The 25465-nt window shown below is 40.3% G+C and overlaps 1 protein-coding gene across 2 annotated transcripts; it reads right to left on the reverse strand.

Moving 5' to 3' along the window:
* Positions 1–622: 622 nt before the first annotated feature.
* LOC137297038 (receptor-type tyrosine-protein phosphatase alpha-like) lies at positions 623–21379 on the reverse strand. 2 transcript variants are annotated; one of them, XM_067828986.1, is made up of 30 exons: positions 21247–21379; positions 19252–19339; positions 18884–19003; positions 17774–18022; positions 17323–17499; positions 14559–14696; positions 14158–14292; positions 13328–13462; positions 12594–12731; positions 12168–12305; positions 11789–11926; positions 10944–11078; positions 10393–10513; positions 10139–10209; positions 9598–9809; positions 8572–8659; positions 8288–8349; positions 7972–8008; positions 7751–7848; positions 7453–7578; positions 6978–7117; positions 6506–6638; positions 6172–6318; positions 5768–5867; positions 5344–5417; positions 4996–5118; positions 4337–4468; positions 3915–4051; positions 2943–3078; positions 623–2389 (listed from the first exon to the last, which is right to left on the reverse strand). In XM_067828986.1, exons 2-30 carry the CDS (start codon positions 19304–19306, stop codon positions 2318–2320), a joined length of 3567 nt encoding a protein of 1188 aa, XP_067685087.1. In that variant the 5' UTR covers positions 19307–19339; positions 21247–21379; the 3' UTR covers positions 623–2317. The 2 variants fall into 2 exon arrangements, with proteins under 2 accessions (XP_067685087.1, XP_067685088.1); XM_067828987.1 differs by lacking the exon at positions 12594–12731.
* Positions 21380–25465: the final 4086 nt, after the last annotated feature.

Below are 25465 nucleotides of genomic sequence, written 5' to 3' on the forward strand. Positions count from 1 at the left end.
CTGAACGTCATACCCTGGTCTCTACATTCAAGAAGAAGAGCAATACAATGGTTGGATTTTAAATGCATATATCTATATTAAATAAATAAATGAGGAGGAGGAGGCTGTCTTCACCAAGATTCGAGGGGCTCAATGGTCACCTTAACTTGCCAGCGGCTGCACAAGGCCATGGCGGTATGCCAAGTGGTATTCGTCTTTTTTATCACCCGTGTGGGGAATCAAACTCATGTCTCCGGTGGACGAGAGAACGCTGGAGCCGCTTGTATCCCAGTGCCTGCGTGTGTAAGTATGTGTGTCTTAAGTGAGTGAGTTTAGTTTTACGCCACACTCAGCAATATTCCAGCTATATGGCGGCGGTCTGTAAACAATCGAGTCTGGACCAGACAATCCAGTGATCAACAACATGAGCATCGATCTGCGCAATTGGGAACCGATGACATGTGTCAACCAAGTCAGCGAGCCTGACCACTCGATCCCGTTAGTCGCCTTTTACGACAAGCACGGTCACCTTTTATGGCAAGCATGGGTTGCTGAAGGCCTATTCTACCCCGGACCTTCACGGGTCTGTGTCTTAAGTAATGAATTCCAATTACAGGAAAGAATTAGACTGAAGTGTAGAAGATCCTTGTTTTATGAAAGCCAAATGATCTTATGCTGTAAAAATGTCAATATATACTATAGTTTTGAATGTCGGTACGCGTTCATCTTGATATTGTATAGAAGACCCCAATCTGCTCTTATCAATCACAGTCACATTACAATACCCTCGCCACTGCATAAGCATCTTATGTCTGACCTGCATTGTTCAAACTAGCGCTATTTGATTTGAGAGGCCTCTGTGTATATGAGCCAACTAGCTGTGAGATACTGACGTACTTACTGACACATCGGCTAATTACTAATGTGAAACTGATTGTCGATTATAGACTAAGAACATTAACCACAAAGAAAAACATTAGTTTAACTGTACGATGAAGATGATATACTGTAGGGATTTTTTCAAACAGATGAATTCACGACCACATGAACACGTAAACGCACGTTCTCCAAAACATCAAGGGATGTTTATTCCTAAAATGAAACGGTTATTTGTAAATGTATCAACTACATTGTCATGAACTGGGCAAGGCACCTTTCAAACGAAAATGGTTACACACGATGATTAAATAGAAACAAGAGGTACAAATGGCATTTGAATGAAGGCACTCTTGTCCTGAAGGCGAAAGTCAAGTTCCTCTCTCAGGATCATTTCTAGCAAGTTTACCGTGCATCGGGGATATGAACTGAGTGCCCAGGTGAGGTACAATATATGTTAATAATTTGTGTAGGATGTTTCGTAAATGTACACTCCATTAATAGTTCCATCATACTCAACAATACATTGTCATAGTCCCATTGGTACCAGGCGCTGTCATGACGTCTTATCCTGCTTGAAGATACTATCGTCTTTCAACGCAGAGTACGCTATGTCCTGTTTTTCATGCCGATGTATTATATGAGCTCTTGATGAATTGACAAACCAGTATGCATATGTTGCTTAGAATAAAGGAGAAGGTGCATTATACGTTGTTCACTGGTCGCGAGGGGTTCATGGACCCCTGTACCCCCGAGGTTTGTTCATGTTCCCCGACCCCGCAGGCCCGCAGGGCTCGAGGAACATAAACAAACCTCGAGGGTACATGAACCGATGGACCCCTCGCGACCAGTGAACAATGTATTTGTCTTACCGAACACCTGAATTTTAATTTTGAACTGTTTGAAGCACTTCTTCTGAATGCGAGGCGAATCGCCATTTTACAGACGACACAAGGTAAACAGATTGAGAGTTATCTCCCCTCCATCGATTTTCATTCGCAAAACATTGGTCATTTCCGTGCTTGATGCGGGATTCAATGTTATTCGAGGTAAAAACAAGTACTACCATGAAGCACCAGAAGAGTTCTGAATTCCCAGCGGTGAACAATGAAAATAATACATCGCCTGTAAGCGGGGTTACACTGGAAATTATAGAATAGCGCTTAGTCAATCAGAAAGCGACATTCATGTGTGAGGTAACATAAGCTAGAATGGACATGCAGAAGGGTTGCATCAAGGTTGCATCAAGGTACGAGATGAAGTAAAACATATTTACTATACGTTAAGTAGTGGGTAAAAGTGCCTATAAGCCCTACAGAGCTTTATTTAACCATGGAAATGGACACATTATGTACAGGAAATAGAGAGTAAATGAGAGTTCATCTTCAGTCTGGTTCAGACTGGTTGGTGTTCTGTTGTTCTGCATACGGAGAACCTTTATTGCACATTTATCACAGACTGATCACAGATTGGCGTAGACGTTGGAGGCACGGTTGTATTCCTTCACCATGTCATAGCACAGCTTGAATTGATCCTGCACATGAATTACAGTGATAGTCAAACAACGATAAAATGGCAGTTTTCAACAGTAATACCAATTCAGGAGCAATGAAAGGTTTCAAAAGTTTCAGTAATGCACACGTGAAATGGGTGTTGAAACGTTATTGCATTGCTCGTCATGACACCGAGACACTGACTTGCAATAACCAAGGTGCATCTCGATGGGGAATTCAGAGCAGTATTGCCAAGGCAGCTGCAGCGAGGCTAATGTCAATACTGAGAAACATATAAACATAACCGTAGTGAACAGGGGTTCGATCCCAGGACCATAGGTTTCGGGTTTGACGCTACTACTTACATAGCCAACTGCGTGTAATACAATAACTAAACAGTAATCACTACAAACCCAAACACAGAATCGAAGTAAAGCAAATTTTATATTAACATTTACATGACTGTGTGAAATGCAACAGATGTTGAACGCAATAACTGACTCTGTTAACATCCTTGGGAAGTGAAAGGTTACAAATCACACACACGAACTGAATATTTTACAGTACACTGTTAGAAATGACGTAGCTACTCACAAGGGCCTGTATGAACTGGGGTCTTACACGCTGTAGTTCCCGTGTGGTGAGAAAGATGTCCACAGTTCTGTCCAACTTCAGCCTGGTGATGATGTTCAAGACGCTACAGAACACACCACTCGCTCCGGCACCGTCACTGGATTGAAAAGCACGGTACCATTAAATGTTTTCTCAGAGTACACTCCTTTGGCTGATAATTGAAAAAAATGTCATCATAACGCAGAATGATTCCATCGTTTAAAAAAAACAATGAGACAAATTCTTACATTATCCATTTAACGGTATTATGGTTAAAATAACTAGAGTGTGAGTGAGGTTTTAACAATAATTAGGCAATGTGAAGTCAGGGGGAGCCAGAAATGGGCATTATACAACATCGTCATTTAGGGAATCAAGACCCGGAGCGAGCGGACGTTTAAATCACTATGCTTTTCCATCGCTCGATCAGTAATTGCACATTGGACGCACTCGAAAAAGACACCGCATGGGGCCGGTGAAACTTTAACTGTAGAGGACGATATAATATTAAAAAAACAGACTATAGATCGTCAACAACTGAATGTAGATCACGATATTGGGGACAACAGGGACTTACAGTATCAGATCCAATATAGCTTCGTATTAAGTATATAACAATGTCATAGGCTGTACACATATGTACCTTGCAATTTCGAAATTCTATTTTGGACTCATAATGCAATCCGGTTTTCTGTTTACTAGACTTCCCTTTTTGATTTTGCATCCCCCCAGTAGGCCAATATTGTGGCGTTTTGTGTTGTGGCCTTTGTTTAACTTCGAGCTACTTTACTGACCCCACCATATCGCTGACAAGCCAGATACTCTTGTCACGCACATGTCTCTGAAAGTTATCTTTGAACATTATGAACCAGTAATTATACACGTGTTAAGTGTCATAAATGGCTCATTGGCTTAAATTATATCAAGCTTAATCCACATAAAATCCGCACTTACTGACAGTGCACCAAAACCTTGTGGTCAACAGAGCTGATGATCCTGTCCACTCTACTGACCAGCTCCAGGAGGATTCCAGTGTTGGTCAGCATGTCCAGCGATTGGAGACTAAACAAGCTGACCGACTTCTCGCTATTCTGTTTCAGTGAATGAAATCATAAAACGCATGTAAAGCTGGAAGACGGCATGAAATGCGCATAAGATAAATACCTAATGAAAACCAGCAATATTACCTCAATGGCTTCAAAACCTGTCAACGAAATGTACAAAAAAATCAAAATCTTCTGACGACCAATCATAATATTTCTGTATCAGATGCTGCGAATGACGACGAGACACAATGTGACTAAAACCTCAAAACAAACCTTCTATCAAAGGTGATATCATTATTCTGACAATGCGTATGATTATCCTCAATATACCTCCTTATCATATGTAAGCTTCATCTTCTTCTCCGTGTAGAATTCTCTGTTTGAATCCGCTTCCACCTGCACAACACTGAATGGCCCCTGTTTCAGCTCTTTGTATTCTTCAGGGTACATTCCAGTTGTTTCCTGCATATAAACCCAATGTGGAAGTTGCTCTGTGTTTAACAGTATTCCATGTGTAACTATGAAGTAAGAGAAGAAGAAATAAGGCAACAGTGTGATGTTTGATACCAGACTTTACCTACTTACCTATTTTTCCATATATGCTTTTCATTAGTCAATACATCAAAAATTTAAAAGTGTAATTTTGACAGGAGAGCACATCACCGTTCCTCTTTCTGACAAATCATCATGTCAGTTTTAACAGAACAAAGCTGAAGAGTTAATTCTCATGCTGAATTCATAAAGTCGAGGCACAGAATCTCCCGAGTGTTTATGGAATGACTTGAATTCAACTATTGTTTCATAGAACCACAGACATGACTATCAGACAACGTTTGTCCGGTTTCGTAAGGGTGGTCAGAAAAAGAAAACCGGCTGAATAGATACAAATATTTCCCAGTGAATCAATGACACCAAGCATGAAAATGATGCTAAAGTAATGTAAGACTGATAATTTGATTATAAAATGAGATATCACTCAAAACATTTACCTGTGCGTCATCCAGACAGACGATGGTGAAACAGTCATGGTCGTACACCAGTCTCCAGAAGTCTACTACAGTGTCTGGTATCGGGGTCTGAGTGACGATCAGGCTTGACAGATGCAGAGTTGACTAAAATAAAAATAATACTATCGGTACTGGTATCAAGGGATTGGCAAAATGTCCCTGAGAGTTTGGATGTTGTGCCTGTTTTCTTTTTACTTTATGTTTTTAAGTTACTTTGAAATTTACACCTCACAGAACATCCGCTCACGTGTTAATTTACACCTAAACAGTTTTGAAATACAGTTACTTTAACTGTTTTGTTCCGTAGCTTGAAGGTTATTATAGACTCACTGGTAGAAATACTCCGTTGATGTAGTCATTCCGCTTCTGGACAGGTGTACACAGATACGGCCTTGAATCATTTCCTTAAATACATAAAGTTATAATTTACTGAACATGGAATACGTCATAACTGTGATCCGAATTTTGAATTTTTGTTGGTCTCATTTGGTATCTAACAAAATATATAATAGTTGAGTCTGACTGGAGATACTGCTATTAGTTGGAAATGATATTCACTGCACTCGCGCAATGTGTTTCTTCTAAGTTAAAAAAATTCATGACTAATCTATTTTATCTTTAGGATGTATAAAATATTCCTTGCCGTTATGTTTTGTTTACAACTGTGTTCCACTTACACATTAAATGTTACTGGGGAGGATCATATACTGTGTACTAAAACTGTTACTTTGACATAGGACAAACTTGTTTGTACCGGGAAGAATATCCAAGCTCCTGTTTTTGTCAGAGTTCTCTGGAAGTAATGCATGTGACACTGTCTCTTTCGAAAGGTTAGATGACAGCTCTCTCAGTAACTGAAAAGGAAAAATGTATTACTGTTTACCTAACAGAACATAATACCATATGATTTAGCTGTTCCTTGAATTGTTCCTAAGGCATGTCCATCTGTTGACTCAGTGAGACTTGATCTCACAACAGAAAAAACAGAAAATGTCTCAGCCGCAGGCTGTTTCCGATAGGGACTTCCTACTGGGATGCCTACAATCATATAGTGCACATGGACGACAACCACTTGATCTTGCTGTCCAAATACATTGAGTAATTTCGGTAGCGGAGGTTGTTCACAAGCTACTCTTCTATGATCTTCTATTGAAATACCTTGAACTGCTTCTTCAGGATGAGCTGCTGTTGAGTCGTGGCGGATTCTTCGAAGCCGAATGTTTTGTCGAATTCTGGCAAAGTGTAGAACGTTCCCCGACTGTGGAGTGCTTCTAGGACGACATCATGGACAAACTCGTACTGACTCTGAACAGAAACAATAAATAGCCATTGTTATGAACATACTGTAGTTCATATCAGTGTGTATATCGTATTGGCAGGTACACACACACACACAGTCCCACCTGATACGTGTCCCCTTACACAATCTGTTACTCAAGTGGTGACATGTTTGTAAAATATTTGACCTGATACGGATAGATCGTACACATACCACTGTCTGGACCATGTTCATCCTGTTCTCTCTCATCTTGCTGACACACATGAACACGTTGATGTGGTTACTCTCAGCTTCATCCATCAGGTAGTCCAGGGCAATGAATGCTCCTGTTCTCCCCACTCCAGCGCTTGAAAAGTAAAAATATTAAACGTCCTAACACCATGACTTTGAGCAGAGTGTAGTTAATAAACTGAAGGGGAAGGTCACTCCACTATATGCGCTTCGTTCTCTGTAATCGTTGCAAAACGATACAGCTGGAGCATCGTGAATGATGCACAGGTGGGAACACAGGTGGCAAATTCGTCCACGATACTGCAGTGGCACTTTCAACAAATGGTGGATTCTAATCATGAAAAATGTTGAAATACTTCTTAATGTTAATTCCCGTGACTGGCCCAACTCAACTAGTTTTAGAATATGTCATTTAATGAGAAAGTGAAGTGTCTGTCTCACTGTCAAAAATTACCTGCAGTGAACTACCATGGGCCCTCTGTCCATGTCCCCCTGCTTGACCAGTTTCCAGAAGTTGACGAGGGCAGGAGCAGAAGGAACGCCATGGTCAGGCCAAGATGTGAAGTGGTAGTGCGTCACAGTTCTCTCGACATCCTATGCGGTGCAGAATTGTAATTAAGAAATTGATTTATCACTTAATAAATCAAGATAATATAACCGATACGTATCAGGCAGAAAAATTTATACACTTCGAAACGAGATAATGAAGCATCATATTTTCACATTTGATTCAGCAGAGAGCAACTGACTTTCACATTAACGTATACTATTTTAACAGGTTTCACAAATAAGCCTTGTGAAGGGATAAACATCACGCACGGGACTTGTTGGTCTACTTTCATTTCCTTGACTGCAGTAACGTACTTTACCTTTAAAGTTACAGCTGAAATCGCAATGTACAATGTTCCATCAAAAAAGTATATACTTACAGAACATCGCACCAGGAAAGTAGAAATTGTGTAATCAGCTCTTGCTGTCGCGTCCTTGTTTTTAACCTGAATGTTTCCATAACTTTCGGTCTTCGTCGGATCAGGCCAATATTTTGCACTTTTTTTCTAGAAAAATAAATTGCTTTGGATTAGTTCACCTTTGCTCCGGAACCTATCACCACTTTCAGGGTACATGCATACACTGACACACATTTTCAGTCATTTTCAGTATGTGAACATGTAGATTATTCACTAGATGTTCAGCGGAACCATGGAACTATCATGGAACACATCCTACCTTGTTCATCTCCATCAGCCTCGTCAGCATGACTATCTGTGTGACGTCCTCCTGCCACACCATCCGCCAGAAGTCAGGGACTGTACCCGGTTTGGGTCCTGTGGTGTCAATATACTTTCCTTAGGTCTACGAAGGATATTTCTGGTATATACAAGGTATGCCGGTCCATGTATTGTATCATAATAATAAGAAGAAGAAGACGAACAATGCAGCTAACCTACCTTGTGTGGCTATGTACTTCTGAGTATCACCATAACCCTGAAAATAACATAAAGTACACTTCAACTTCGTTTGCATGTGCCGAAGAATTGACATGAAGCTCTGATTCAATATATCAAAGTGTGCATGATGTTACATTTACATGACGCAGAAACACCATGTCACGCGAAATCTTGTATTACTTTGGTGAGACTATGGGCTGGTCTCGAAAACGATGCTAATGTCCAACACAATTTTGCCTTCTTCGTTTAACAGAAAACACTAGAGATTGATTAGTCTCTTTCGTTGACAATGCAGAGATTACATAGTGCTACTTACACTGATGTAATTGGCATTGATGTAGTCCTCCCCATCTGCTAACACTACCCTCGATTCATCATCTGAAAAACACAACAATCAGGATGAAACCTTATGTATGTGTTGTAAATCCCAAAGTTTGCGTCTTGAAATCTTGGTTTGTATGTTTGTGTGTAAATAGTTTTTGTTCTTTCACATTTATGTTTGGATGTTAAACTCACTGCAGATATGTGTATACACGTCTGTCACATATGAGAAGTACTTTTTGATAAATTTTGCGATCGGATCTAAGATTATCAGCTCACATGGATACAGAGCAAGGAAGCGGTTCTTCATCTTGTTTTCTGGCTTCTTGCCGATGTCATGTGGGTGTTTAGCTCCGTATGGGATGGCCTGTAAGAATATGTGGTAAGTTAAGTACAAGGTTGTAAACGTACACTCTCACTAGACTTAAACCTATCTTATTGACGCGTCGCATTGAAAGGTATTGAGTTGTAACTGTCTCTTGAGGACTCCTTTTTAGTCTTGCAGATACATGTACATGTTCCTTTGCTTCTAATCATACTGTGTTGTGTAGCAATAATACAGGGCTTGGCCCTGTTCCATGGTCATGCATGTATTTGTGATACATGGCATAGATGTTCTCTTGTAAGGCTGCATAAAAAAATAAATATTTCTCGGGCATATTTTGTTTCAAAAGTGACAAGAGCGATGGCGATGGTTTAGAGAGTTGCAACTGTCCCTCCGATTATTCCACTCACAGAGCCTTCTTTGTCACCGTTATTATGCATTAATTTTGACCGAAAAATGGGACGAGGGAGGAACACATGTTTAGTTGTTTTCCTCTCAGAAATACAGCCTGGGAAGGTTAGCACATGTTAACAAGTTGCAGATTCAGTCACATTCGTTCTTACAGACACTCATTCTTATAGTGAGCAAATGGATGACCGGGACGTGGCCAAGTCAAAAGTATTTTTTCAAAATGGCAATAGAAAATTGTTACGCACACAAATAAAAGTGGCCAACCGATGCCCGAGAAACATTTCACCTTTTTTATTTAGCCTAAGCAGTATCTGCATATTGTTGTGCATTTGGTAGAAATGGTAACCACTAGATAGCTCACAATGCATGCGGAGACTGAAATAGCAGATTATGTGGTACAAATTGTTAGATCTTCCAGTTATGGTATATCCTGTTGCTTTGGATCATCGGACCAGCCCATGATTTTCACATGACTCTTTAAGCATTTAAGCATTAAGCATTAATTAGTTCCACTCGTTTTCAAAGCCCGACTGAAATGTACAAGAAGGATGTGTATAATTTTAGCAAACCTGAAATTCTGTTTGAAAAGTGGCCTTCTCTTTCTTTCCAGTTATGCACTGTTGTAAAGTGTCCAGTGTCATGTGAGGCGGTACAAAGTTGTAGTAGATGGCGGCAGCATCGTTGTCTACGTCCACTTCAGCTTCAACAGATAGGATTGCGTCTTCATCTTCATTGTCTTTGGTCGCTGGTGTTGAACTGGGTTTCTTTCTGACTGCCTTGTCTGAAAATATTCAAGATGCTTTGAAATGACCTTCTCCCTTCCCCATTCATGATTCAGTTTATGCCGTCCAAACAGAACACAAGGGTGACGTCTGCCATTGATCATGCATTACAAAACCACATGCCTTCATGGTTTACACGCAAAAGGAATGACTGAGTGTGTACACTATTATTTTCGTAGTAATAAGAGAGAGATTGAGCTAAAGAGAGAGAGAGACATGGAGCACGGACTCAGTATAGCAGTTATGTTACATTTACATCAGGCAGAAGTGGGGAGCGAATTTGCGTCATCATGAAAATTTGATTTGACCTACAACACTCCAATCTTACCAGTTCCGTTTTTTAAGTTAGTCATATCTTGGGTAGACTTCAGCCTTTCATCGTCATGTTTTGGCTGTTTCCTTGAACATACGAGAAAAGAACGCAATTGAATACCGAGAACACCTATCCTGTTGACATAGCCACCGGCTGGAGATGTCAAAGGGTTCAATAAGATGATTGGCAATACGTTGTGATACTTATGGATACACCATCCAGGCTCTCAACAGATCAATGGAAAGGATCAACTGTCAATGTGCTCATACCTCCGCCTGAAGATGATAACAACGACGATGATTATGACGATGGCGATGGCCAACAGAGCTGCAACTGTCCCTCCAATTATTCCACCCATAGAGCCTTCTTTGCCACCATTAACTGACAGACCTTCAAAAGTCATTATTTATACGGCAGCTGTGAGAATGGCCAACATTCTTTACTTTATTATTGAGCTCTGAAGACTATAATTGTATCTTACGTTGCTTTTGATACAAAATATTTAAGTAATTTATGATGAGGCGTCACTTGGTAAATCGTGATTGTGTATAGGTGACCCTCCGTAAAATATTCACAGACTACACTTCCAAATCTGCGCCATGTCCATCTAACACTTAGCAAGGTCAACGTAGCATACGAAAAGTATTGCAATATGGGTGACTATTAATGAGGTACAAAGCAACAGTATACTTCAATAGTATTTCCAGTTTCCAGATTTTTATTCAAAGTTATTATAATTGTTGTTTGAAATATATTTCCTGTTTATCTGAAAAACGGAAAACTTCCGTTTCCAAGTTTGAACATGTCTGCACACACTTACGCTCGCAGCGAGCACCTGAATACCCTCCATCACATCCAGTCCCGCAGGTTCCGTTAGTTTTGTCACAAACTGTGCCGCTCCTGCAGCGACCACATTCTGACATACATCCGCTGCCATACTTCCCGTCCTCACACACTGAAATAACAAGCAAGGTATCACTAAGCCGTGTGTTATCCTTCATGTGTACCTGCTTGTGTTAGAGGATACGTAATACATGCTTATGACAGGTAAAGTGTGGTCAGCTGTGGTTAAGGTTCATGCAATAACTCAATTACTGCTCTGATGGCCAGAGCGGTGGGGTAGCCTAGTGGTTAAAGCCTTCGCTCGTCACGTCGAAGACCCGGGTTCGATTCCCCACATGGGTACAATGCGTGATGTCCATTTTCTGGTGTCCCCCGCCGATATATTGCTGGAATATTGCTATAAGCGGCGTAAAACTAAACTCACTCAGTCATTCACTCTGATTACCAGGACTTTGTGCTTGTCAAACACAGAGAAAACAAAGTGCGAATACTCAAAGTCATGGACATGGGGGTGAAAGCAAATACAGGGGCGCAAGCGTAATTTCAGATTTCAGTTCAGGGTTGGTTGGCGTTGTGGAACGCATTTCCATCCCCTGTTTCCACAGCTTCTCTCTGTGCGCTATCATAAACAACTTCTTGTTCATACGCATTAAGAGAGACTGCACGATGTTACACACAATACAGCAATTTTCTCACTTGATCACTTGGCATGTGATGAAAATGAGGTTACTGCTATATTACATGCTGATGGATGCCAAGTTCCTGTATTGCTGTATGCATCCTCTGTGTGTGACATGGATTGGAACCAAATCAAATATTTACTGTTATGGCACGTGTTATTTATCCACCCTGCTGCACATCCTCTTGGGCATGCTCCCGTTGACTTGTCACATACATCTTTGTCCAGACAGTGTCCACACTTGGACGTGCAGTCAGTACCATAGTAACCATCTGGACATGCTGTGAAAAGAAGTGCACTTCAAATGAAATGACACAAATACCTAAAGCAATTGGTAAACTAATGTTAGTATATAAATAGTATAGTTTATGACATACATTCCAATCTTTGAAGACCCCACACAATACTCATCTCGTCTCTACAAGGAAGTCTTTTCTTTCAACTGACTGTTTACAGTATCACCTGGTTATATTGCGTTCAAGTCAATTAATGTGTGTCATACTGTACACATGTATGACTTGCCTTGTTTACACATGTCACTGATCCACCCTGCTGCACATCCTCTTGGACATGTTCCATTTGTCTTGATGCAAACATCACCATCCACACAGTTGCCACACTGGAAGCCACAGGCCAGACCATAGTAACCATCTGGACATGCTGTGAATATAAACAAATTGTTTGTTCGTGATGTCACTGACCGTTGAAATGACGTAGAATAGCTGTATTATTACTCTAGATCTATTACAATGTTTATAAAATGCAGTTAGGAACATTCATTATAAATATTAAGACAGATGTCCAAAGACAGGGATTACCAAACAAGCACTAAGCATTGTAAATATTAAATTTACAAAAATATATTTTTCAATCATTATTAAAGTCGTAAATATATTTAATGGTATTCCACTGCGGACAAATGTCACTTGCATAATTCTACACACTCACGATGAAGGCAGGTGTCGTTCATCCATCCTTCTGCACATCCTCCAGGGCACATGCCTGTTGACTTGTTACACACATGACCATCAAGGCAGTTTCCACACTGGGTGGCACAGTTCATGCCATACCATCCATCCAGGCATGCTGTACAAGAGTATATCACGTTATGAAAAGAAAGTAGGACAATATTCTTTTATAAGCAGCATGCATCTTTGTACCCTCTTGAAGTGTCAGATACACATTGAACAACCGCTTGTGTGTATTAAAAAGCACGTGCCACAGTCCACTCAAGGTCTGTTCTCTGATCAAAGTGTAACAACTTCGGATAACTTTCTTCAGTATTGAGGGACCAGGAGGGTCAACTGTGTGTCATTTTTTTCCATCATATCCAGCCTTTAGTGTCTGTGTTTCAAACAGTTGAGGTTCAATCAAGCCTACTGGACAAGTTGATTGAGAGAGTGGTAGACACCTTTCTGTGTTTCAAGCAAAGCTTACTAGGCATTGCATGTTGTAATAAAGCGTTTATAAGATTTCAAAATGCACACAAGGAAGATTTCTTGATGGCGCTTAATAAGTCCAGTGGTTAATATGTCCATGAATTTTTTGTTGTTGTTGCATAACGAATCCAAGAATCATGAGAATCAGAAATCAGAATTTCGTCTGTCAGCCAGCTGACATAAAATGAATAATTTGGGACTATAAGAACACAACTGCACCCAAAACAAAGAACATGTACTCACGTTGAAGGCATCTATCTGTTCGCCACCCTGGTTCACAACCACCAGGACAGGTACCTGAGGCCTTGTTACAATAGGCAGCGTCGAGGCAGTTTCCACACTTGGTCATGCAGTCTCCATAGTAGCCGTCTGGACACGCTGTACATGCATAGTGTAAAACAACATGTTTGTCAAATACATAACATGCTTCAAAGAGCATGAAACAATATTAATGTAGGCATACATATTATCAAATAGTAGCATCATTTCCGTAAGGCGATAGCAATACTTAATTATGTCGTAAGGCAGTCCCTACATGTAAAGAAACAAGGACCAGATTATGATTTATGTTCAACCAACTTCGGTTGTAACAAATTATGCTGTCTCAAAGCAATCCTGTTGCGATTGCTGGTCTTAGTATGACGGTATTACTCTCCACAAAGATAAATATTCTAGGAGCTCATGCTTTGATATCTTCATAACATTTACTTATTAATGTCCAAAGTTACTAAGGGATTCCATCAGCTCTTGCTCAAATGGTGTTACATGCAGGATACAATGTTCAATGTTTCAATGTAACTGAAAAGGTTTTATAAGAGAGACATGTGGAGAACATTTCCAAAATGGATGCACCAGTAGCATAAAACAATGTCCGATGCAGTTCCCTATTTTGAGTGACCAGGGCAAATGTACATTATTTCATGAACACCAGAATCATCACAATTTGATAGCGGTTCATTATCGTATAATATAGAAATTATTAGAAGGAGGGTGTTTTCTCTTGCTTGTGAAAGAATTCTTGGAATATGAATGGAAAGACATATTTGCAATTTCAGGAAACAATTTGAACTCACGCTGAAGACAGGTGTCTCTTTGCCAACCTGCTGCACAACCATTAGGGCAGATGCCTGTGGCCTTGTTACAATGGGCAGAGTTGAAGCATTTTCCACACGTAGAGGTGCAGTCTCCATAGTAACCGTCTGGACACGCTGCATGTAATGTAGGACTTCGTAATGATGCTTAAATTCTTCTGATGCAATTTCAATATAGATATTTGCAAATCAAAGTTTCATCCCCGGAAGTTAATGTCAATATCTATTACTATGCATCAAGATACGTAATGAAAATGGTACATACATGTATATGGAAAAACAAGTCGGACATTATCATTTGCATTCGACCAACGACATGTATAGCAATGTATACGTCTTCATGCAATTGCCGTAGGATTGTGTATGATTGGCACAGTTGGTACCTGTTTGGCAGTTTATCCCCGTGTATCCTACTGCACATCCACTCAGACACTGTCCAGAGATCTTGTCACATACTTCTGTGTTACGTGCACAGTGACACTGTTTGTCACAGTCCTCGCCAAACCAGCCGTCACTACAAACTGAACACGAGCAAATACAGTGAGACCTGACTGTACCGTCAACTGTGTCCTTAAAAAAGTAATTTGTGTTTTAAAATCATTGATAAAGTATGCGATACAAACGCTCAACTGAATTTAAGCCATTTTGCATAGCATGTATAAAATCTCGAGCATTCTGTTTGCGTTTGCCTGTTACATTTACCATGATGCTCTATAATGCATGAATTCCGTTTGAAACGAAATGTCAAACGATCAGTAACGCCAATATTAAGTGTATCTCTGGAAACAAGCAGGTGTACAAAGAACATGTAAAATAGCACCTGTTGGAAACTGAAGCAAAGCAAAGTTGGGATGATACACTGTATATACATTTTTCTTGCAAATCATAAGATACAGTGACTTAATATATACATATGGAAATTAATTAAGCAACACCAAATTCAAAGACACATAAAAACTTAACAAAGTTTAACGAAGTAATTTTGATGATTGATTATTCAATTTTGATGTATTGACATACAGCATGAGCTTTTCATGGGTTGATATGACGCGCGTGAAGCTTGCACAGCGCACGTGCATTGCTTTAACCTCAACTTTCGAAAAATGCACTTTTTCCCTGGGGTGTTTACAAGCGCAGGTTGTCGATTGCATTCGGTTTTTCATTCATTTCAATGTCATGGCACGTAGGAAATTATCAGAGGCCACTCGTTGGCAAATAATCGGCATGAGGAATGCTGGTATGTCTCTAAGACAAATCGGGACTCAAATCGGACGACATCATTCCATAATTTCAAAACTTTTGAAAAAATACCGGGCCACTAATGAAGTTAAAGACCTGCCTAGACCAGGAAGACCCAGGAAGACCACAGTCCGGGAGGACAGAGCTTTACTGAGACTTGTACGGCGCAGGTCCTTCGACTCGAGCTCTCGGTTGAGACAGGAGTGGCTTCCAGGGAGACCCATCTCGAACAGGACTGTTCGGAATCGTCTGAAAGCTGCAGGATACCGGGCAAGGAGGCCAATCAAGCGACCCAGACTGTCTCCAGCCCATAAGGCAGCCCGACTGGCCTGGTGTAATGACCGTTTGCACTGGAACATTGCCTCTTGGAGGAAGGTCCATTTCTCAGATGAGAGCCGGTTCTTGCTGCACATGGTGGACGGTCGTACTCGGGTCTGGAGGCAGAGGAACACAGCAATGGCTCCACGGAACATCCAGGAGACTGTGGCCTTTGGGGAAGGTTCCGTTATGGTATGGGGGTGCATTTCCATGAACTGCAAGTTGGATATCATTACCATCCGTGGCAACCTTAACGGTGTTCGTTACCAACAGGAGGTTCTTGACAGGGCTGTGGTACCTCATTTTGAGAACCATCCTCTGGCAACGAGACCCATATTTATGGACGACAATGCTAGACCTCACAGGGCGCATGCTGTAAATGATTTTTTGCGGCAAAATGCAATTGACAGAATTCCATGGCCTGCCATGAGCCCTGACCTCAACCCCATTGAACATTTGTGGGACTTTATTGGCCGTCGTGTGAGGCAGAGAGACCCACCAGTCCATAATCTCAACGAATTGACGGCTGCCCTGCATGAGGAGTGGAACAGGATCCCCCAGAATCAGATCCGGAGACTCATCCAAGGAATGAGGAGGCGTCTGGAATCGGTGGTGCGTGCGCAGGGAGGACACACTAGATATTGATGAAAGTCGGTGTGCAGACTCTCAGATGACTGTTCTTTCTTTCCATGTGACATTTGTGTTAATACACCTGACAACAACGTCTGTGGATGAATAGTAAATTGTGTCCATTTTTTCATGAATTTAAGACAGTTTTAAGAATTTGGATTTCGTTGCAATAAAGCAAAGTCTTGATACTTTTTCCCTTTAAGTTGTTTGTCAGAGATCGTCTGTTGAATAAAAAAGTGTCAAACTATATCAACCCGGCATATTTTGATTGTCAGAACACTTCAAAGTTGCTCCAATAGAAAAAATTGGGGTGTTGCTTGATTAATTTCCAGGTGTATAGTTAAAATATGAAAGGTAAGAGTATCGTAAAAAGAATATGGCAAATATATACACATTTATTTCAATAAATTGCTTCATGCAACACAATTTATGATACTTTCAAAGCACGTCATGACTGACTCATTGAGGTAACGGCACTTCTCCACTTCTCATTATTGCCTGTGTTACAAATCACAACTCGCGGATATAAAACATGTTTTGATAACTTTCATGTAACATTTTTGCAAAAGTTATCAGCAAATCCTTCAAAAAAACCCGTATGTATACACATGTATGTGCTTGTCGTAAATCGGGTGTCAGGGAGCGTTGAATTGGTTTATATATGTCAATGTGTCCCAGTTTTATAGATCGATGCTCATGATATTGATCTGGACTACATTCATTAATTTACCGACTGCTGTCATATTCGTGTAATAATACAACGTCAATGTGAGTGATATTATGTGTGTAGTGAAACGCTGATATTACCGTATTCAAAATTCCGTTTTGCGTCATGTGAGCAACATTTTCCTGTGCATTACCTCTTTAAGCAATCATTTTTTAATATAGGTAAACTTCTGTTCTGATGAGCGTTACATTTACAGTCGGTTACTTATACGTTTCAGGTGATTGTTAACCTACCGAATATCTGCACCTCGCACAGAGTGAGATAACTGCTTGTCTGTATGGTGAGCGTGTTTCCTGTCAGTGCTTGTTGACATTTGACATCAGCTACAGATGGCGGGGAGGTGTCCGTTGACCACTGTAAGCACGGCTGTCCACCAACAAATATATTCATGCCCCTGTTTCTTTCCGTGACTGCATTTCAGAGTAGGAAAAGTTGGATTCAAATAACAAATATTATATGTGAGCACCATATCGATTCGCGCCATGTGAAATGGGATATTAATAAAGTGTACTAACAAGTAAAAAGTCATGACAATGTTACTCTGATATTCATGACACGACGCACCTATACTTACAGACTGTACGTACCTGCTTTTAAGCAGTACACGAAAAACGGTGATGGATTTTCTGCACCATTGTACACAATGAAAACTGTACGAATTTGTACTGTAATATTAATACTTACAGTCCTGTCGCAGGTACAGCATGATTTGTTGTATCTTGTCTGTGATTGAGTTGTTCAGAGAGACAGTCCATGTTTGGACACCACCTAATAATGTATGTGTACATGTCAGTGGTTTACTGTAGAAGTTGGTGGTTGCTCTGCCATCCACGCCGTACCTGGCGTCAAAGCTGTGTAATGTATTCCCTGTCCTGTAGCTGTTTTCAGTGAATGTGCTGCTCTGTGTTGCACTTCTTCCCAAGGCAATATTTTCTAAAGAAAATGCAACCATGTACAACATATAGATTGGAGGCAAAGTGGAAATATAGGCCTTAGGTACATTGTGAGAAAACAGCTAATTCGTAGAAGTGTACATTATTTCGTAATATGTATTTGACTTATCATATCAGGGTTTTATATATTCGTCATAATTAACAAACGTTAAATAATATTAAAACCTGTCGACAATGGAAAGTAAACATACTTGTGTATCACAGATATGAATATAAAACTAGCATGTAAAACTGAAACATTTCAATCAAAGAAGACAATACAAAATATGAAATACGGGCTTAAGATCACCGACAACTGAAGGCAGATCACCACACTAGGAAGTCATGGGGACTTCCATTACTTTGCTACTTGCGTGAACTCCAGCTGGATTTACGATTGTAGTCGAATTAGCCATATTTTAAAATCACACATATTCAACGATTAAAAATACGTGATATGAAAAATCCTTTGAATGAAATGGAGCTTACATGCCTTTTCGGGGTCAGAAAGGGGTCTAAATTATAATGCTTGTATCTGTAGCCTAGGTTAAATTGATACTACATTATAAATAATTCTGAATTGATATTTTATATACATAAACAGTAATATTGGGCCTACAAATTTGTGTTGATTGCAATGTGGCAGCCAATGTGACATACTGACGGCATGATGGTTTTATGTGATATAGATTGTGACTTTGTGATGTGCTGTAGATCTAGATACAACATAAAGGACTTCTATTCACGTTTTAAGCAGAAAACAGTTTGGGAAATACTACTGATACAACGAGGAGATTGATTGAAGTCAATGAGATCGATCATCTTTACATCGATAAACCAGATGTACGAGTCAATTACTCACGTTTCTGACAGTAGGAACCAAACCATCCTTCCTGACATCTGTCTGGATCACCCACCTGGCTGCAGGGTGTAGAGGGGAACACAGTACAGGCAGCTGCAGTGTTACAGTGACACTCGGCATCTGAAGACGTAATGAAAACATATCTAGGATGAAATACCAAGAAAATAAAGCATCAAACGTGTTCTGAAAACATCGAAATATTTAACTTTCCGAAGCAAGCATTTTTTCTAATCTTATTTGCATTTTATGTCCATGCTGATCATTCATGCTATTAAACGTCAGATAAAACTTTATCCAGCATGTCGTGTGGAAGATAGAACCAGTTTTCACAAATGGTAGCATACCAATGACCCCATAAAACGTCCTACCTGTGAGAGTCCCACAGATGGAGAAAAACAACAACCCGATCAAAAGCCACGCCATTGTGTCTTAGGTTTGTTCCTTCAGGGATGGAACCTGTAACGAAACAGTCAGATTTCACATAATGGTTTGTCATTCGGGACATGTTCCTCTTTCAAGTTCAAACAGGGAGACATGTGTGATTATCTGATAAACAATTTCTGATCGGTGCGCCAACAATTAACAGACACGCAGTCACTAGTCAGACAAATCAAGCAAAATAATCAATCATGAGTAAAACCGATGAATGTGCAGTTGACCTGATTGACTAGATTTTGTCATGTTCACCCAGCCTTGTTAACCGATCTCACAAGATCACAACAAAATATTGAATGGATACTGTTATAAATATCTGCTGACTTGACAGGCAAATTATTGTATACATGGACGTGCAGAACCGTCAAGATATTTATATGTGTTGTTGTTTCGGTTGATTACTCGCTATGGCCGGCGCCATTTTGCCAGAACGTTTAACTGCAAAGACATGATAATATATACGAAGATACAAAACAGTCTCAAATGTACCTCAGCTATCGTTGTGTTTGTTACGAACGTCACATCGTTCACCGTTTTTATTACCACTTCGCTATGGACACGTGTTATATTATCATAAAGAAAACAAGAAAACAAGGTTTGCCTTTTTCCTACAGTCGCCTCCTTATTTTCGTCTTGTGAAATAAGTGTGGTAAGTGGTGTTCTCTCTTATACCATCTTGTCAAATAATTGCGGTAAGTGGTCATGGTGTTCTCTCTTATACCAACTTGTCAAATAAGTGTGGTAAGTGGTGTTCTCTCTTATACCATCTTGTCAAATAATTGCGGTAAGTGGTGTTCTCGCTCATACCATCTTGTCAAATAAGTGTGGTAAGTGGTGTTCTCTCTTATACCATCTTGTCAAATAAGTGTGGTAAGTGGTGTTCTCTCTTATACCATCTTGTCAAATAAGTGCGGTAAGTGGTGTTCTCTCTTATACCATCTTGTCAAACAAGTGTGGTAGGTGGCGTCTTCTCTTACAGCGTCTTGTTAACAAGGACGGGTAGGTGTCGTTCTCACTTACAGCGCCATGTTGGTTGCAGTGTATATAACCCTCAGGCTCAACAAATGACAGTGGCTTTGTGTGTTACGTCTGTTTGAATAGTTTACTGCATTGGCATGAGTAATAACATGAAACACAGAACACATTACTGATATTCTCCATATATACAATGTCTGTCATGGAATATGCACTAAATGCATAGGCTATCTTACAAGTAATCCAAAACAAGGTACGACCAACAAGGACACAGGATCAAATTCGTTATGTGAAGCTGCTCGACCTGACATAGAGGCTGTTATGCTGATGTTTGCGACTAGTACACTGACTGTTCCACACCAGTGATTTCTCCGCTCCGGTGAGTCTGTTGAGAGGAATGCCCCGTTACGGATGGGAGGCACTCTTTAGTTTCTTACGCTCGGAGCAATGATGGACTGAAGGTATACAGGTGTGCCCTTATGTATTACGGGAAGATGGACACACATATCAAGTACCATGAACGAAACAGGTACCTAGAAAGACCTTTACATATCAACACAATTCGCCATGTTATGTACCCGAAAATACAATTTGTCACTGTTACGTACATGCAGTGACCCCAAAGTCGGATGTTCAGTAAATATAATAAGCTAAGTGACAACACCCTCGGTGTTCGGTCGAAAATAACATATAACACATAATACATTATGAAGCTGACAAGTCTGGCATCAAGTTTGAGTTACAAAAGTGTGATTCGCATGTAAAACCTCTTGGATACTCAACAGGGTCAACGAAGGAAACATAAAGATTACCATGTTACCACTATCATCCCGGGAAAACAACGATACCTGTCCCACATATTTATGATGAAGCGATATTACTGGCATCAAAATTAAATCGCAAATGTAAGATGGAAGATATAAAATGCAATGTAAGACCTAGCGGATACTCACCCGTGTTAGAAAAATACGGCGACACACAACTAGGAAGAAAATAGTAGGTAGGAGACTTCACGTGATCCATACCAGGGAACACAGGAATGTTTAAACAGTCCGTTCAAGATAATATTACATCCTGCTTTGCAGGCTACCTTGTACGTGGTTTAATGTTATTTTTGACGTAACGATGTGTGATCCTTTAACACTGGGGGTTATGCCCCACTTCATATGCTGCGATATTCTCAGAAATTAACGTTTCAATCAGATAACGTATGCATTAATGTTTACAGCAGATAACATTGCTTGATAGCAAACGCCTGATCGGATGTATTGCACTGGTGGCACAACTACTGTCACGCATTGTTGTTTGTGTTCTACGTCAATGTGGTGAAAGCGATGTACATATCGTCCGCTTGAATGAGCTCATCTCAGCTTGCCGGGCGAGAAACCCATCCAGCTACATTCACCGTCGTACATTTACACCGAAACAGTGAAACCATAAGATGACCTTGTGACAGAAATGAACTGGTTTGAATAATTGAGGTCTCAAGTAACAGAGTAAAGATATACACAGTGATAGCTGTGGAAGAGGCTAGTTGTTTAATTCGTTATAAACTAACAAGCACATTGGCTGAGGGGTAACTGCCAAGGCCTTAATTTTGATTCATACTATTATTTCTGCGTCCTTTTGTATTCTGGTAGATACGGATATGTTGAAGTGAGTGAATCGCTTTAGCCATATTACAGCAATGTCACGGCGGGGGTACCAGAAATGGGTTTCACATACTCTACCCAAGTGCGGAATCAAACTCGGGTCTTCAGTGAGCCGCTTTGACCACTAGGCTACTCAACAGCCTGGATAGTGTTTGAAGTAATAGCCGGTCCGGAGGCCCAGTGCCGGGTAATATTGTATCGGGCCGGCAGTTTCAAATATCTGCAGCCCCTCGTGGCCTTTCTATCATTTTGTTTTGTTTTTCCAAATCCTTCCCAGAAATGTTTTATTTATTATCCTTCGGTATCCATTTATCATGTTACTTAAACAAAATGGACCTGCAGATTTCATTCAGAGCCTGTAGATTTTAACGCCCGCAGGCCCTGATGGCCAGCTGGCAAAGTTTTGCAAACACTGAGCCTTGCCATTGGACTATCCCATGGGCCCTTGCATGCGAGAGGATATAAAATATATGTAACTTGTAATCACGACACTACAAAATTAGTGCACCTTTCAGCAACTTGTGACCCGTGAAGGTCCCGGGGTAGAATAAGCCTTCAGCAACCCATGCTTACCATAAAAAGCGACTATGCTTGTCGTAAGAGGCGACTAACGGGATTGGGTGGTCAGGCTCCCACACGTCAGAATGACACACGTCCCCAGTTACGCAGATCGATGCTCATGCTGTTGATCACTGTATTGTCTGGTCCAGACTCAATTATTTACAGACCTCCGCCGTATAGCTGCGATGATACTGAGTGCGGCGTAAAACTAAACTCATTCGCACTCACTCTTTCGGCAACTTATACGACAAAGCTAAAGGTGGTATGGACACTTTACGTGACGACAACCGAAATCCCTAACACCGCAAACGACCTACAAGCTGTAAATAAAACATAACTGAATAGTGAGACAATGATAATGATATATTATAAGGATAAGGATATATCCAGTATAAGGATCCACCATCTCTACTTCGCTTTCCGTGGTCATGGTCAGTGAATGAATTGAAATTACCAATAAAACAGTTGTAGTAAAAATAGATGTTTATTATTTGGTGACGAAGTGCTATTGAAACAGACATTACAGTATCCTGTTTTATTATGACGTGACGTATTGCGTGTGACCTTATGGCTTTGCTCTAACATAGCAAGTTACGAAGGTTTCTGGGCATTTCTAACATGTCCGTGATACAGGTACACGTATACATGCCTAAACTGTGAAAGTATTAGGAGCATACACTTGATATTCTTTTCCGTTCATATGTACCTTTAACATGATTTATGGATGTTCAAATGCTGGAATCTGTTTAAAGTTACATGGTCTGTAGTTCAACCAACAACCAACCGATTTGTCATATCGAGGCGTTTGGCAATCTTTTATCTGCCAGATTTCGTTTGATATTGCCATTAGAATGGTGAAGAAACGTGATTCAACGAAAGCGTTAAAAAACTAGATATATATTTTAATGTACTTAGTATTCAATATTCCACTATTTCTCTGTGGATCGGACCAACCATGGGTACGAGGAGAGATTACCACCTGCTCCTTACCAACTCGGGGTGATGGGGGAAGTAATTATTGTCCTGTGAGGGTAGGTAAGTCCCAAAACATTCAGTTTAATTTTTGCTTACCCTATTTTGAACGCAGTATATCTGTTCTTTTAAAATTCTGGCTAAACTTCCCTACAATCGCCAGCGGCTGAGGGGATGGTGTAAATCCAGCTAGGGTCCATGCAGGTAGCAAAGGTACTGTAAGCCCCTATGAACCCTGGTATGGTGATCTACCTTCAGTTGTTGGCGGTTTATGTCCGTTTTCATATTACATCGTCCTCTGTAATTTATCTGCTTTAGATATAATTACTAGTTTTACATATCTATCTGTGACAATCTAGTGTGTTTTACTGTCCTAAACAGATTATTTACCGTTAACTATTATGTATAATATTAATGGTTCTTGTCACAATATGGCTGAAATATTGCCGATGTGACGTTAAATATCAACTCTCTCACTGGTGGGGGAAGGGGTCTTATGTCTGATAGATGACCTGGGTGCTTACTGAGTAATTTCCCTTGACGTTCGGGCTCAACGAATAACAGTCTATTTGATTCGGTAAGGTTGTTGCATCAACGAGCACTCATTTGGAGTAAGTAAACATTTAACCACTGAAGATATGAAATATGTTGCTTCACCTAAGGCATGTGAGCAAAATTGCATCTGTTTCACCTAACAGAAAATGGGTATCCGGAAGGACAAGTTATGTGACAAAACTTTTTAGCTCGTCACAATCAGCTCGAGTTATCAAGTATAATATATAATATAGGTGGTAGTTTGTTGGTATAAACACTCGTTGAGTTTTAATGGCACTCTGAATAGGAACAGTACATGTATCCGTCGAGGAATTTTAGAGGTGGGTGACAAGAGTGCTGAGGAAGTAAACCCATCAGTGCTTTCGCGACTAATTACTTACCTACATCTTCGCACAATGCATGATCAACATGAAAATCTATATTTACCTAGGTATTCCCACATTGAACAATGCACGGAATCACAAGCAGGAAGAAGACTTTGGTGAGGCAAGACGATGTCATCCACACTGAGTATTGGAAATTTGTATTAACTGGCGTGTTTTAAAAAAATGAAATTAGATCCTGCTAGCTGACCTCGTACCTGGTTTTAAGTTTTAGATGTGTAGAAGGGTATGTGTGATTCGCTCTTTTTCCATCACAGAGTACAAGTATTTCAATGTAAATGCTGTTAAAGATCTTTTCACTTCTGTAAGTTTTCATCTAATTATTGTTTTTAAAAGAAATAAAATTGTTGCATAAACTTTGATATGTTCAGTAAATATACAACTATTTATAGTTAGTTTAGAAAATCATCTTGGCCTGTTCGGGGCTGTGTCCTCAAATGGTGTGTGTGTGTGTGTGTGTGCGCGTGCGTGCGTGCGTGCGTGCGTGCGTGTGTGTGTGCGTGTGTGTAAGGTTGTAACTGTTACATTATTGTCCTCCTGAGAAGGTAAGTAAGTCCCCAAACGTTGAAAGTAAATTTATAACTTTTTTAACCGCGGCATATATGTCATTTCAATTCATGGCCTGCTTCACTCGACAACAGCAACACTGTCCTGTCTGGCATATCATTTAGCCACATTTAATTCACATACTGTGAATAGTTCGCCAGTAGCTCGTACTACAACACCGTACGCATTGCCGATTGCATTAAACAACAGGTTTCAATGGCAAACAGCTGACTCGTTGTTGGGAGCGTTATAAAACTGCCATGTTCATGCATGTGAAACTGTCTATATTTCTCTGCTTCAGAGAAACATTATCTCCGCTTGGCTGACGATAAGCTCATCTAGGCAGCTTCATCAATATATAGATATAGTTACCACCCGCACAAAATACTAGAGTGTATGAATATAGATTAATAAAGAAAATGTACTGAATTTAACATAACAGAAAGTGGAGATAGGGTGAGGCTATCAAACAGTCTTTTCCTTCTAAATTCCCCTGTGTGTGA

This window comes from Haliotis asinina, chromosome 9 (genome assembly GCF_037392515.1).
Source record: "Haliotis asinina isolate JCU_RB_2024 chromosome 9, JCU_Hal_asi_v2, whole genome shotgun sequence".
NCBI lineage: Eukaryota > Metazoa > Mollusca > Gastropoda > Lepetellida > Haliotidae > Haliotis > Haliotis asinina.